This window comes from Elephas maximus, chromosome X (assembly GCF_024166365.1).
Source record: "Elephas maximus indicus isolate mEleMax1 chromosome X, mEleMax1 primary haplotype, whole genome shotgun sequence".
Classification (NCBI taxonomy): Eukaryota; Metazoa; Chordata; class Mammalia; order Proboscidea; family Elephantidae; genus Elephas; species Elephas maximus.
In genome coordinates this window covers 164,138,726-164,155,196 of record NC_064846.1, presented here as the reverse complement: position 1 = coordinate 164,155,196, position 16,471 = coordinate 164,138,726, and the positions used below count along the sequence as shown (strand labels likewise).

At 42.3% G+C, this 16,471-nt stretch overlaps 1 protein-coding gene across 1 annotated transcript in view; it reads right to left on the bottom strand.

The window, feature by feature from the left end:
- The window catches only part of PIR (pirin), a 125,840-nt gene that overhangs the window by 68,202 nt on the left and 41,167 nt on the right, over positions 1–16,471 (bottom strand). Inside the window, exons 4-5 of the mRNA XM_049873394.1 lie at positions 4,465–4,548; positions 1,718–1,924 (exon numbers count right to left, since the gene is read on the bottom strand). Of these exons, the coding sequence (XP_049729351.1) occupies positions 1,718–1,924; positions 4,465–4,548 (291 nt within the window). The remainder of the gene's footprint in view (positions 1–1,717; positions 1,925–4,464; positions 4,549–16,471) is intronic.

Here is a 16,471-nt window from a genome sequence, read left to right as displayed (position 1 = left end):
TTTCTTGCCTGTACTCTTTACAGAAGCAGGTCACCAGGCCTTTCTTCCATGCTACCACTGGGTGGGTTCAAAACGCCAGCTTTACGTTAGTAGTCGAGTGCAAACCATTTGCACCACCTAGAGACCCATTAAGGAGCCCTGGTGGCACAATGGTTAAGCATTCGGCTGGTAACCGAAAGGTGGGAGATTAGAACCCATCAGCGGCTCCTCAAAAGAAAAGACCTGGTGATCTGTTCCCATAAAGATTAAAAAAAGATTACAGCCTAGAAAATCCTATGGGGCTGTTCTACTCTGTCACACAGGGCTGCTACGAGCTGGAATCAACTCAACAGCACACAACAACAGGGACCCAGTGGCTAGTAGCCACTGCCAAGCCATTATCCCTGTGCGTGCCTATAAAAAATTAAAACTGACATAAATTAGTATTGAAAATACTTTTAAGTGCTGGGTTGTCCACAGGGAGAATGGCAAAGTAGCTCCCAACACTGTGACTCTCTGAACACCAGCTTGCATGTATAGCATACAATGTCTGAGTCCCTCCCAGAACTCCTCAGATCCCTTCTAAGCATTTCTATGCCCCCCACCCCAAACGAGGAGCCCTAGTGGCACAGTGGTTAAGTGCTGGGCTGCTAACCGAAAGGCCAGCAGTTCGAGCCCACCAGCCACTCCATGGGAAGAAGATGTGGCAGTCTGCTTCCATGAAGATTATAGCCTTGGGAACCCTATGGGGCAGTTTTACTCTGTCCTTACTGTTCTTACTGTACCCCTTTCCTACCACAAATCTGTCCGTGATATTTAGCCTGATGTCATTGTTGTTAGCTGCCATCAAGGTGACCCTGACTCCTGGCAGCCCACGCACAATGGAACGAAGCACTGCCCATTCCTGCACCATCCCTGAGATCAGCTGCAGACTGGACCACCGTGATCCATACGGTTTTCACTGACTGATTTTCAGAAGCAGATCACCAGGCCTTTCTTCCTGGTCTGTTTTAGTCTGGAAGTTCTGCTGAAACCTGTTCAGCATCATAACAACAGGCAAGCCTCCACTGACAGATGGGTGGTGGCTGGGTATAAGGTGCAGGGCCAGGAATTAAACTCCCACATAGAAGACTTCTACCACTCAACCACCACTGCCCCAATCTTTAGCCTAAATTCATCTTAATTTCTCAAAAAGGTAGGACTCTAAACCTAAATAATATAAAGTCTTAATTGAGAAGAATGTCCAGGGAATAGTGTGTATTGCATTAAGTAAATGCTCAAGTTAATTAAAATAGAAAAAAAACTTTCTAAATATAGTAGTCTGATGTAGGTTTGGGTTTCCTTCCTTAATTAGTTGGGTATAATTAATTTAAATAAATCCGGGGAGTGGAGCTGGTTTTGTTATTGTTTTTTTGTTTGTTTCTTAAGCGTGGTGATCTTGCAATTCCAATGAGCTATAATTCGAGAGCATAAAAAGCACTATAAGTGAGAAAAGGATTGGGCTAAATCTGAAGGCATCTGGAGATATACCTTGGAAATTGCGTTTTGACCAAATTCTTTATATGAGCTTGTTCTCTTGTAATTTTCCTAACTGTCTGGGTTAGCATGCAGCCAAAGCTTCTGGATTCCCATAGGAAGCGAACCGTGATAAGCCCAGGAAGAGCTGACAACCTGGGTGGGGCCAGCCTTACGTCAGCGCGCACCTCAGATTTCCCAAACGCTCAACGGCACGACTTACCTTCACTCCCAGGGCTTCTCCCGAAATGACAGCAACTGTCACACCGTTCTTACTGGGTTTAGGAATGTCTTCACTTTTCAGTTCCTGGTACTGTGGCTCCACCATCTTCTCCGAGCTCCTCAAATTCACCCACAGCTGTAGGCCATGGGCTGGCTCCTCCGAGCACGGCATCTCGGCGTGCAGGATGCCTCGGCCTGCAGTCATCCACTGCCAACACCAGACCAACAAGAAGAAAAATGTCAGGCAGCACCAAATAAGCCTGCAGTCGCAGCAGTTCCTGCCCTGAGCCAAGTGGGCCACCTTCAGGTGCTGCTGCCAGAGGCCCTGGGCATCTTGAGGAATACCAGACAACAATACGGATGGCGGACGACTTTGCAGGAGGCCCTTTCCAGTTTTCCCAACACTTCCCAAGCTTCCTAGTGTGTGTAAAACCAAAGCATCTGAACTGAAATCACCACAAGTGTATGAATGCCCTCTTGGGGGTCCCTGAGCCTTACACTCTGACGGGGAGCTGCAGGCAGATAGTATACTGGGGAGTGCTCTTGGGATATACATCTGTAAGAGGTGAAAAAGGCAAGAATGGGCACAGGGAGAAGCCAGCTGCAATGCAGTTACAACGGAGGCTTCAGCCAGTACAACGGGGGCGCTCTGGAGCTGGGGCAAACCTTCAGGAAAAAAAAAAACCCAAATCCGTCGCTGTTGAGTAGATTCCAACTCATGGCTCCCCCATGTGTGTCAGAGCAAACTGCTCCATAGGGTTTTCTTGGCTGTAATCTTTATGGAAGCAGATCGCCAGGCCCTTCTTCTGCAGTGCTGTTGGGTGGGTTCAAACTGCCAACCTTCAGGTTAGTAGAGTGTAAACCGTTTGTGCCATGAGGAACCTTAGGAATTGCCCCAACTTGAGGCAAGGTGACCAAGCTTTTATATCCCCACATCAGCAAATCAGTGACTGTGTAACACCCCTAGCAGGGATGGAACCTTGGGAGAGGCAGTTTCCTGCTGCAGGCAGGAAAGAGGCAGGGCCCAGGGAGGGATGCAGCCGTGAGTCTTCAGCAGCCAACATTCCAGCAGAGGGGCATGTGTGCATGGGCCTAACGATACACATGGAGCCCCACAGCATCCACTGCTCCATGGACGGCTGACTTAAGTCTCTGCTTGCACACGTCTGGTGACGGAGCCCTCACTACTTGGAGAGACAGTTACTGCCTTCACTGCTGTGCAGATGCTTCAAGCATTCATTTATAAAGTAGGTCTCTACAACCTCCCATGTGACATTTCCTCTGTCTGAAGATAGCTATCGGTGCTCCTGAAAGACTTGTCTTCCCATTTTAAACATTTCCATCCTCCCTGAATGGTTCATTCAACCATGCTCTCAATCTACCGCACATGACCTTGGTTCTATTTTAGAAGTAGCCTAGTTTGGCCATAGGAGCCCTGGTGGCACAGTGGTTAAGTGCTTGGCTGCTAGCCGAAAGGTCAGCTGATCAAACCCACCAGCAGCTCCGTGGCAGAAAGATGGGGCGGTCTGCTTCCATAAAGATTCCAGCCTTGGAAACCATATGTGGCAGTTCTACTCTGTCCTATAGGGTCACTAAGAGTTGGAATTGACTTAATGGCACACAACAACAGTTTGGCCATGCTTTTCTTGAAATAGCCCACTCACTGGATTTAGAGGGAGAGAAGAGAATTCTCTTTCCAGCCACACCATTGACTAGTTCTGAGGTCATGGGCACCTTGTTTCACATGTTTAATCTCCATTCCCTCATTTTAAAAAGGAGGTAAAGATCATACTTATTTCAAAGACATCATGCATATGAAAATGCTAGATAAGCTGAAAGGCTTTATGCAATCCCTAGTTGAATGTAATCCTTATTTTATTACAGTGGTAAAAGTGTAGACCAGCAGCTGACGTGGACGGTGGCAGAGACGGTCTGATGGGGTAGAAGGCAGAAGAACCACACTTTCTTATCAAGACACCACCAGTCATTATATCTACCTTCTTAGCCAGTCCCTAGCTTGTATTCTGCTTCTCTGAGAGGTTACTGTTTAGATTTGACCATGACTCTTTGTCCTTTTGGCTTTTCTGTCTTTAATTTCAGATTCATGGAAATATCACAATTTAAACATTTGCATTTATCCTTCCACAAACTATATGATTCCAGAAAGTACCTGTTGTAGAGTTCAAACTTAGAAACCTGGTGATGACCACCCATTTCCCAGGGATTGCAATTGTAACACATCTCAGACAAGACTAAGATGGTGGGGCTTGGGTTACTGTTGTTTTCAGTGATAACGCCTAACCCTGCAAAATGAGTTGGCAGTTAAATTGTCTCCAATGCAGCAGACTGGAAAGTTGAGGGGTGAACATGATGCACTGAATTTGAGCAGCTTCATGTAACAGTTTGGAAGGAGGGGTACCGAGAACCAACGCTGATTGCAGGGAGTGGAGGAGAAAATGGAAGGTAAGTGGAGACAGTCACTCTTAACCACTCTTTTGAGAAATGTAAAAGAAAGACTGGGTGGGAGCTCAAAGAGGGTTGAGGAATCAAGGAAAGCAAGCAAGAGGAAGACAAGAGACGTGTGCATATGTGTGTGTGTGTGTGTGTGTGTGTTTCCAAGTCGAGTGGAAGGCACCATAGGAAGGAGAGGAGGAATACAGAATAGAGAGAGGGAGGAAAGGACCACAGTGCAGACAGTGGGTGGTTTCAAGACTTACACCGACAGCAATCCCTCCTCCTTGACTATACCTGCAGGTCTCCAGGGTTCATTATACCAACGTGTCCACAGAAGTCTTCATGGGCCATACTCCCTCCTTCTAGGAGGTAAGAGACCTTTATAAAAGAAACAGAAGAAAACAATAGGTGTTGGGTAGCTGTGCGGAGTTGGTCACTTTTTCCACAGAAATGTTCACGAAAGTGTCAGGAGCAACTCAAACAGTTGCAGAAGCCGAGGGACTGAATCTCAGTGAAAAGGCTGCCCTAGCTCAGACAACGTCTTCGAGAGAATTTTAGTAGACACCCCTTCCTCTGGGCAGGTGCAGCGTGCCAGGGCTCTGAGCTGGATGGGAGGAGCTTCCAGTTGTCCCCTCAGCCCAGTAGGAAGTAGCACTGTCATAGTGGACCTGGAGCTCCACGTGTGAGCGAAGCAAGCAGCAGGGGCCAGTGAGCATGGCCTTATTCACACGGGTGTGCAGGATGACAGAGCTCAGGTTCTCATACCTTCACCTAGGAACTGATTTGGGAGATCTAAAGGAAACATATTCCTGACACCAGGTACACAAACTCTCTAGGTGCTCAATAAATGTTGGTGAGTTTTGTCAAAGGAATTCTTATAAATTCAAGTCAACTTTTACAAGGGTGTGTCCATAAGAGAGCCTTAACTCAAGAAGTGGAAACAGCTGTCCAACAGAGTAGCCACTAGCCATGTGTGGCTGTTTGAACTTAAATTTATTAAAATTAAATAAAAGTGAAATTTTACTTTCTCGGTCACACTAGCCGCCATTCTGAGTGCTCAGCAGCCATGAGTGGCTGCTGGCTACCATACTGGACAACAGAGCTATAGAACAATTCCATCTTCCTGCAAAGTTCTATGCGACAGTTCTCATCTAGATAAAGAGACTTTGAAAATCAGTAGTCAGCTATGGTAAGGGTTTTGTGTAAGAGGAAAAACCTTCCCAGGGCCCTTAAAATCACAGTACCTCTTGGTAAAACATGATGCTACACCAACTCTAAAAAGCAGAAGAAAATTGATTCCCACTTAGTTCATTACTTCACTAAAAGGAAAAACTGAGGGACTCTAAAATTTTCATTTTGAAAGCTACTGGGATTATCCTAGCAAGCAGGGATTACAAAGACATTCCAATACTTTAAAAAAAAAAAAAACACCTTTCAATTACCTCAGGGACACGGTAACCCTGTTATGTTATTTGAAATATAAAATTCAGTACTTAAAGCTTGAAATGTTATGTGTGTGTTGCAGCGGGGGGCTCTCTTTGTATACCTTCATTTAGCTTCAACAATCCATTTTGCTCATTTTGTTCACATTTATGGGACTGATCTGCAATTCTGACGAGAAATATCAATCAGCCCAAGCAGTTCTGAAAGGTGTGTGCAAAATGATGTTTCTCTGTAAACCACATGTGGCTCTATGGCCAGCCTGAAGGGCCACAACTGATAACATTTACAGTACGGGATGAATCTGTCATACTCCAGCTATCCCAATGTTTTCTTTAAAGCTGAATGTCTTCATCCTTTTTAATCTCAGAAATTTCACTTCAAAATTCTATTTAACCCTCGTTAAGTGACTGAACCAGAAAATGCAGTCTGCAATTAAAATTAAAATCCCGACACCACTTGTAATTATGTAAGTTAGACCTGATTTTCACTCCAAGACTCATTCAACCAAATATCACAATTTAAATCAGTGTTTTAAAAGAACGCGTAATGTGCTTTCCCAACAAATCACAACTCCCTAAAACCACAAGGAAGAGTGAAATATTATTCTGTTTAAACAAGGAAGAAAACCAACCAAAAAGATACACCTGAGAGGTAACAGAAGAGAAAATATTTATGAGGTTTTGAGCCTACACATCAAATATAGCTATTTGACACATACATGATTGCTATTTCCGCCTCCATTCAAGAAAACACCATCTACGTCCAGGACAGCCAGTTTCTCTAGTATAGGCTTTTGTTCAAAGTATAAAAAATAGACTTATCTTTTTAAATACAAAAACTCAAGTTTTATAAAATTTTAAGTGGCAGTCCTTTTTTTAAAATTATTTTTCCTATAGAATGTGTATTTGGGAAATTATCACACGATCATCAATTCATAGATATAAAACCTATGACAGAATAATTTTTTTTTATTTTATTTTTGGTGAAAATATATACAACAAAACCTGCTCCCATTCCATAATTTCTAGACATAATGATCAGTGACACTGGCCATTCTTCACTTAATCTCCCTGCCCCTCCCCCCAGTGTTCTCATCTGTGTTTTACAGTGGCTGTTGACCCTTTGATCTTATAATTTTTCTTTTAAAGTAAAGCAATATTCAAGGGTGATAATCTTTACTCTTTGGGCTAACCTGTTACTTAATTTAAAGGTGACTTTGGGATAATTTCAACTCAGGGTCATAGTCCTGGTGACTCCTCTAGCCTCAATAGGTCCAGTAAGTCTGGATTCTTTAAGAATTTGAAGTTCTGTTCTACATTTTTCTCCTTTTTATCAAGATTTCTCTATTATGTTCCTGATCAGAGCATTCAGTAGTGGTAGCTGGGCACCATCTAGTTCTCCTGGTCTCAAGGTGATGACAGAATAATTTTAAAACAATAAGTTAGGAAGGTAAATTCGTCATGTTGTGTTGTTGTTTGCCATCGAGTCAATTCTGACTCACAGCAACCCTATAGGACAAAGTAGAACTCCCCATAGGGTTTCCAAGGAGCAGCTGGTGGATTTGAACTGCTGACCTTTAGGTGAGTAGCCATAGCTCTTAGCCACTGCACCACCAGGGCTCCAACAACAATAAATACTCCTTTTTTGACCTAACTTTACTGGATGCCAGTTCTTGAAACACATATTTCTAGAGCACTGACTACAGCACAAATCAGAGCTGGCTGACCTGAGGTCTCTCCATGTCTCATCCAGTGGAACAATGCCATTGAGGTATATTGTGTACAGGAGGCCCTAGGCAGCAGCAACCTTTGTCCCAGCAGGTGACAGGCAGATAGCTGCAGAAACTGGAGGTTCTAGGTTTCAATCTAAAACCATCAACTGGAAGCGTCCTACAGTGAGGGCAATGGTGCAACACTGGCACAGGAATAGAAGAGATCCGTTTGTACAGGAAATCAATACATGATGACAATTTCTAATCAGTGGGAGAAGAATGCAGTTTTCAATAAGTGGTACTGGAACAACTGACTGACCATATGAAAAAAGGGAGCCCCTAGTATATACAAAAATATGTTCCAAAATAGACAATAGATAAGTGGAAACTTTGGTGAAGCATAAGACAGTATACAATACTGGGGAAGCCAGCACAACCTGTACAAGGCAAGGTCTTGGAAGCTCCATAGACACACTCAAACTCCCTCAGGGACTGAATTACTGGGCTGAGGGCTGTAGAGACCATGGTCTTGGGGACCATCTAGCTCAATTAGACAGGCCCATAAAACAAAACGAGACTAAAGGGGCACACCAGCCCAGGGGCAAGAACTAGAAGGCAGGAGGGGACAGGAAAGCTGGTCACAGTGAATCCAAGGTTGAGAAGGTAGAGTGCTGACATGTTGTGGGGTTGTTAACCAATGTCATAAAACAATATGTGTACTACTTAATGACAAGCTAGTCTGTTCTGTAAACCTTCATCTAAAATACAATAAAAAAATGTTCCAAATGGATCAAGGACTTAAATGTAAAAAACATATAGTTGGCCCTCCATATCCCAGGGTTCCGATTTATGGATTCAACCATTCATGGATCGAAAATACTTGAAAAAAAAAGTTCCAAAAAACAAAGTTTAATTTTGAATTTATGGTGTGCTGAGCACTATGCTGAATCCACAAGGACTAAGTGGTGTGTTGGCATCCCCTGCTGTAGCCTCCTGCCATTTCACAGCTCCTCAGTCTCTCTCCAGCACTCATCTGAGCGTTATTTGCCTCGCGTCTTGTCATTGTTCCCTAAACAACACAGTATAACAACTATTTACGTACCATTTACATTCTATTAAGTATTACAAGTCATCTAGGGATGATTTAAAGTATATGGGAGGTTTGCAAGGTTATTTGTGTACGTTATATGTAAACACTACACCATTTTATATAAGGGACTTGAGCATCCACGGATTTTGGTATCCGGAGGGGTCCTGGAACAAATCCCCTGCAGATACCAAAGGACGACTATACTTCTAGGATTTAAATCTAAGGAGACAAACAAGAATACAAAATGGCTGCAGCAATTTATTCTTTGCTATGTTTATTATAAAAGCAGAAAGAGAGAAGCAATCTGGATAGTGGGCTAATCGGGGATATTTAACTAAATTATTGTATAGCCATACAAGGGAATACTATGTAACCATTAAAAAGATGATACAGATAGCTATTTACTGACACAGAAAAATGACATATTATTTCATCAAAAAAGCAGGCTCAGAACACAAATTTTACTTAAAGAGGTTAAATGCAACAATGTGTTTAAATGGGTTCATTAAAAATTTTGTATTCCCTTACACTGTTGTTGTTGTGTGCAGCTGAGTCAATTCCGACTCATAGTGACCCCACAGGACAGAGTAGAACTTCCCCATAAGGTTATCCAAGGAGCGGATGGTGGACTGGAACTGACAGCCTTTTGGTTAGCAGCCTGAGCTCTTAGCCACTGCGCCACCAGGGGGTATGTACACTGTGTTCACACCAAAACACAAACAGGGGTCATCTCCAGATGATAGGGCCGCAGGCACATCTCATTATCTTCTTCCCACTTTTCTGAGAGTTTGGGGCTTCTGCAAAGAGTAATTTACTTTTTATAAATGAAACAACTTTTTTATTTTGGAAAAAAATAAAGATGCTGCCTCGAAGCAGAATGAAAGTAAGTGGCAGGCTTTCTTCCATATAGACTCTGGGGACTATTTGTTCCCTGTTTCCATGAACTGGGACTGGGCAAGAAGGCAGCGAGCTACAAGGGAAGACCCTAAGAAGCAGGAGAATAACTCCATGCTTTGCGTGAGAAGGTAGCTCCCACTTTAATATGTTTTGCCGGGTGTAAACCATCTGTCATTTTCATACAGGGCACCCATGCCAGAATGGGAAGAAAGCATTCAGGACCCCACAAAAAGCTTACAAGTTTAAGGAGACAAACAAAAAGCCTCCAAATTTCCATCAGTTGGCCTAACTCTAAAGAGTGGTGTCAGAATTGCTTTCCTCTTCCCGCTACTCAGGCATTTTTAATTATTATAATTGCATAACAGCGGCAATTTTCCTTCTGTTTGGGCCCAAGCTCCCCTTTGGATTCTCAAATGAATCTCTTTCAAATCATATTTTTTTTTCCATCCCCACATATTTTTCAATTATCAAAGCCTAGGGGCTTTCAAGGGCTAACCGTCTAAAAACATGCTAGGCAAATTGGAAAGTAAGTTGTGGTGAACATGACTCATTTAAAGAGGAAAATTGAAGTAGATACCAAGAGAGGTTTTCTTTTTTTCCTTCCAGTTTTATTTTAGGGAGCAGTTTCAATACCGCTCCCTTGTAAATGCCTGCCACTTTGCAATAACAACAACACAATCTCTCACGGACACTGATGGTCAGGTTATGATACAAAACAGAAAGAAGATAGTAAATATACTAAAACTCACTGAACTGGACACTGCAAACTGGTGAACTTTATGGTACTGTACATAAATGATATCTCGATAAAGCTGTTAAAATGCAAGGAAAATGATCAATGTACTAGAAAACCATTGAATTGTACACTGTACAGTATATAAATTATAAATTAATACGTCTGTTAAAAATACAAGGAAGATAAAACCATATAACTGGTTATCACTCTCCTTTCTGCTTTGTTCTCAAGCTGCTGTTTTTTAGAAGATGAAAATGGGTATAAACCACGAATCAATAATCGATGCCTGGGATATTCTCAACCAACTTGTCAAAAGCACAGTTTGGAGGACCAGACAAAAATAGTATGTCCAACTGTACACTCCAGTGAAATAAAGGAAACAAATGCTAGAAAATTCTAGTGGCACAAGAATGGCCAGAAATAAAAAGCCAGAAATCTTAAAGTTGGTAAGAATCAGAGTTGACCTTCCCACCCAAAGTTATTGCTGTTGTGTGCTGTTGAGTCAATTCTGACTCATAGCAACCCTACAGTATACCAAAACCATCCCACAAGGCACTGCTACCCTGAGAGGGAAAGGCAAGACCAGGTGTGTGTGCCAAATTAAAATTTCATTTTCTCCTCTCTGTTCAAGGGGAAATTAAGCTGGACTTCCCAGGGTGATGGATTCATCCATTGTTATTATCATTGTTTCGAATTCCCAGTCTGTAAAATGGGGATAATGGTTTTGCCTGCCTCATGGGTCGTTGTGAGGATTAAATGACCTAAGCTATCGCAAGTGGTGTCCCTGGATGGTGCAAACAGTTAATGAGCTTGGCTGCTAAACAAGAGGCTGGAAGTTTGAGTCCGCCCAGAGGCACCTCGGAAGAAAGGTCTGGTGATCTATTTCTGAAAAATCAGCTGCTGAAAACCCTATGGAGCACAGTTCTACTCTGACACTCATGGGGTTGCCATGAGTTGGAATCAGCTCAATGGCAACTGGTACCAATGGAAGACACTATGAAAAGTATCTTAAATTGAATGTGTGTCAAGGAGGACGACAGGATAGTGCTTAGTGCCAAGCGGCACATTTAGATATGACGCTGTCTCTAGTTTGGGTGTTGGTTTCTTTGAACCACAACTTCTCTCTTGATGTTCTTCAAATTTTGGAAGAATTTCATATGGAAGAAAACTGAAAATGCCCATGGTAATATCTTTCATGAAACTAGCATTTTGTTTCGTATGCCAGAGAAGCATACTGTATTCTATTTTTTACTTCGTTGCTAAATGAAATAATCGAGCTCTTGCCAAGACCCAGCTTGTCTCCAGCGAATACTCGACAGGGTTATAGTATAATATTTTTGCTCAATACTCAGAAATGAATTAAACTAAGTTCCAGAGAGGTTCCCTAATCCATGACAAAAAGATAATAAATATCTTTTGATCATTAAGAAAAATAAATTGCTATTTCCCATCACTGATAATGACTTTAGTCTAGATTCAGTTGAGTAAATAAATTATCATATGCAAGCTGACATCAGTTTATAGGCTCTAAAATAAAAAGCCCCCACGCATCTCTCAGTTTGTCGTACTGTGGGGGCATGTGTGTTGCTGTGATGCTGGAAGCTATGCCACCGGTACTCAGATACCAGCAGGGTCACCCATGGCAGACAGGTTTCAGCTGAGCTTCCAGACTAAGACAGACTAGGAAGAAGGACCTGGCAGTCTACTTCTGAAAAGCATCAGCCAGCGAAAACCTTATGAATAGCAGTGGAACAGTGTCTGACATAGTGCTGGAAGATGAGCCCCCCAGGTTGGAAGGCACTCAAAAGATGACTGGGGGAGAGCTGCCTCCTCAGAGTAGTAATGATGCGGATGGAATAAAGCTTTCGGGACTTTCATTTGCTGCTGTGGCACGACTCAAAATGAGAAGAAACAGCTCCAAACATCCATTAATAATTGGAACCTACAACGTACGAAATATGAATCTAGGAAAATTGGAAATCATCAAAAATGAAATGGAACACTTAAACATCGATATCTTAGGCATTAGTGAGCTGAAATGGACTGGTATTGGCCATTGTGAATTGGACAATCATATGCTCTACTACGCTGGGAATGACATCTTGAAGAGGAATGGTGTTGCATTCATGGTCAAAAAGAACATTCCAAGGTGTATCCTGAACTACAATGCCGTCAGTGATAGGATACTATTCATACGCCTACAAGGAATACCACTAAATACTATTATTAAAATTTATACACCAACCACTAGGGCCAAAGATGGAGAAATTGAAGATTTTTATCAACTTCTACGGTCTGAAATCGATCGAACATGCAATCAGGATGCACGTATAATTACTGCTGATTGGAATCCGAAAGTTGGAAACAAAGAAGAAGGACTGGTAGTTGGAAAATACGGCTGTGGTGAAAGAAATGATGCCGGAGATCGCATGATACAATTTTGCAAGACCAACAACTTCTTCATTGCAAATACCTTTTCCACCAACATAAATGGTGACTATGCACATGGACCTCACCAGATGTAACAAACAGTAGGCAAATCGACTACGTCTGTGGAAAGAGACGATGGAAAAGCTCAATATCGTCAGTCAGAACAAGGTCAGGGGCGGACTGTGGAAGAGACCATCAATTACTCATATGCAAGTTCAAGTTGAAACTGAAGAAAATTAGAACAAGTCTACGAGAGCCAAGGTATGACCTTGAGTATGTTGTTGTTGTCAGGTGCTGTCGAGTCGGTTCCGACTCACAGCAACCCTATGCACAACAGAACGAAACACTGCCCGGTCCTGCACCATCCTTACAATTGTTGTTATGCTTCAGCTCATTGTTGCAGCCACTGTGTCAATCCACCTCGTTGAGGGCCTTCCTCTCTTCCGCTGACCCTGTACTCTGCCAAGCATGATGTCCTTCTCCAGGGACTGATCCCTCCTGACAACATGTTCAAAGTGCATAAGACGCAGTCTCGCCATATTTGCCTCTAAGGAGCATTTTGGCTGCACTTCTTCCAAGACAGATTTGTTCGTTCTTTTCGCAATCCATGGTATAGTCAATATTCTTCGCCAACACAATTCAAAGGCATCAATTCTTCTTCCCTCTTCCTTATTCATTGTCCAGTTTTCACATGCATATGACACAACTGAAAATACCATGGCTTGGGTCAGGTGCACCTTGGTCTTCAGGGTGATACCTTTGCTCTTCAACACTTTGAAGAGGTCCTCTACAGCAGATTTACCCAATGCAATGCGTCTTTTGCTTTCTTGACTGCTGCTTCCATGGCTGTTGATTGTGGATCCGAGTAAAATGAAATCCTAGACAACTTCAATCTTTTCTCCATTTATCATGACGTTGCTCATTGGTCCAGTTGTAAGGATTTTTGTTTCCTTTATGTTGAGGTGCAATCTATACTGAAGACTGTGGTCTCTGATCTTCATTAGTAAGTGCTTCAAGTCCTCTTCACTTTCAGCAAGCAAGGCTGTGTCATCTGCATAACGCAGGTTGTTAATGAGTCTTCCTCCAATCCTAATGCCCCGTTCTTCATATAGTCCAGCCAGCTTCTTGGATTATTTGCTCAGCATACAGATTAAATAGGTATGGTGAAAGAATACAACGCTGGCACACACCTTTCCTGACTTTAAACTAATCACTATCCCCTTGTTCTGTCCGAACAACCACCTCTTGGTCTATGTGAAGGTTCCTCATGAGCACAATTAAGTGTTCCAGAATTCCCATTATTTGCAATGTTATCCATAGTTTATGATCCACACAGTCGAATGCCTTTGCATAGTCAATAAAACACAGGTAAATGTCCCTGTGGTATTCTCTTCTTTCAGCCAGGATCCATCTGACATCAGCAATGATATCCCTGGTTCCATGTCCTCTTCTGAAACCGGCCTGAATTTCTGGCAGTTCCCTGTCGATATACTGCTGCAGCTGTTTTTGGATGATCTTCAGCAAAATTTTGCTTGCATGTGATATTAATGATATTGTTCTATAATTTCCACATTCGGTTGGATCACCTTTCTTGGGAATAGGCATAAATATGGATCTCTTCTAGTCAGTTGGCCAGGAAGCTGTCTTCCATATTTCTTGGCATGGACGAGTGAGCACCTCCAGCGCTGCATCTGTTTGTTGAAACATCTCAATTGATATTCCATCAATTCCTGGAGCCTTGTTTTTTGCCAATGCCTTCAGAGCACCTTGGACTTCTTCCTTCAGTACCATCGGTTCCTGACCATATGTCACCTCTTGAAATGGTTGAACATTGACTAATTCTTTTTGGTATAATGACTCTGCGTATTCCTTCCATCTTCTTTTGATGTTTCCTGCATCATTTAATATTTTCCCCATGGAATCCTTCACTATTGCAACTCGAGGCTTGAATTTTTTCTTCAGTTCTTTCAGCTTGAGAAACGCCGAGCATGTTATTCCCTTTTGGTTTTCCATCTCCAGCTCTTTGCACATGTCATTATAATACTTTACTTTGTCTTCTCGAGAGGCCCTTTGAAATCTTCTGTTCAGTTCCTTTACTTCATCAATTCTTCCTTTTGCTTTAGCTGCTCGACGCTCAAAAGCAAGTTTCAGAGTCTCCTCTGACATCCATCTTGGTCTTTTCTTTCTTTCCTGTCTTTTCAGTGACCTCTTGCTTTCTTCTTGGATGATGTCCTTGATGTCATTCCACAACTTGTTTGGTCTTTGGTCACCAGTGTTCAATGCATCAAATCTATTCTTCAGATGGTCTCTAAATTCAGGTGGGATATACTCAAAGTCATATTTTGGCTCTTGTGGACTTGCTCTGCTCTTCTTCAGTTTCAGCGTGAACTTGCATATGAGCAATTGATGGTCTGTTCCACAGTCGGCCCCTGGCCTTGTTCTGTCTGATGATATTGAGCTTTCCATTGTCTTTTTCCACAGATGTAGTCAATTTGATTTCTGTGTGTTCCATCTGGTGAGGTCCACGTGTATAAAAAATTATTTTATATAGTCGCCGTTTATGTTGGTGAAAGAAGGTATTTGCAATGAAGAAGTCGTTGGTCTTGCAAAATTCTATCATTCGATCTCTGGCATTGTTTCTATCACCAAGGCCATATTTTCCAACTGCAGATCCTTCTTCGTTTCCACCTTTCGCATTCCAATCGCCAGTAATTATCAATGCATCTTGATTGCATGTTCGATCAATTTCAGAGTGCAGCAGCTTATAAAAATCTTCTATTTCTTCATCTTTGGCCCTAGTGGTTGGTGCGTAAATTTGAATAATAGTCGTATTAACTAGTCTTCCTTGTAGGCGCATGGATATTATCCTATCACTGACAGCGTTGTACTTCAGGATAGATCTTGAAACATTCTTTGTGACGATGAATGCAACACCATTCCTCTTCAAGTTGTCATTCCCAGCACAATAGACTACATGATTGTCAATTCAAAATGGCCTATACCAGTCCATTTCAGCTCACTAATGCCTACGGTATTAATGTTTATGTGTTCCATTTCATTTTTGACGATTTCCAATTTTCCTCGATTCATACTTCATACATTCCAGGTTCCGATTATTAATGGATGTTTGGAGCTATTTCTTCTCATTTTGAGTCGTGCCACAGCAGCAAATGAAAGTCCCAAAAGCTTTATTCCATCCGCATCATTAAGGTTGACTCTACTCTGAGGAGGCAGCTCTTCCCCAGTCATCTTTTGAGTGCCTTCCAACCTGGGGGGCTCATCTTCCGGCACTATATCAATGTTCTGCTGCTATTCATAAGGTTTTCACTGGCTAATGCTTTTCAGAAGTAGACTGCCAGGTCCTTCTTCCTAGTCTGTCTTAGTCTAGAAGCTCAGCAGAAACCTGTCCTCCATGGGTGATCCTGCTGGTATCTGAATACCAGTAGCATAGCCTCCAGCATCACAGCAACACTCAAGCCCGCACAGTACAACAAACTGACAGACATGTGGGAAGACCGTGAGTATATCCCACCTGAATTTAGAGACCGTCTCAAGAATAGATTTGACCCATTAAACACTAATGACTGAAGACAAGACGAGCCGTGGAATGACATTAAGAACATCATACATGAAGAAAGGTGTCATTAAAAAGACAGGAGAGAAAGAAAAGACCTAAATGGATGTCAGAAGAGACTCTGAAACTTGCTCTTGAAAGTCAAGTAGCTAAAGCAAAAGGAAAAAATGAAGAAGTAAAAGAGCTGAATAGAAGATTTCAAAGGGCAGCTGAAGAGGACAACGTAAACTATTATGATAACATGTGCAAAGACCTGGAGACAGAAAACCAAAAGGGAAAAACACGCTCAGCATTTCTTAATCTGGAAGAACTGAAGAAAAAATTCAAACCTCAAGTTGCAATATTGAAGGATTCTAAAGTGAAAATATTGAACGACGCAGGAAGCATCAAAAGAAAATGGAAGGAATACACAGAGACACT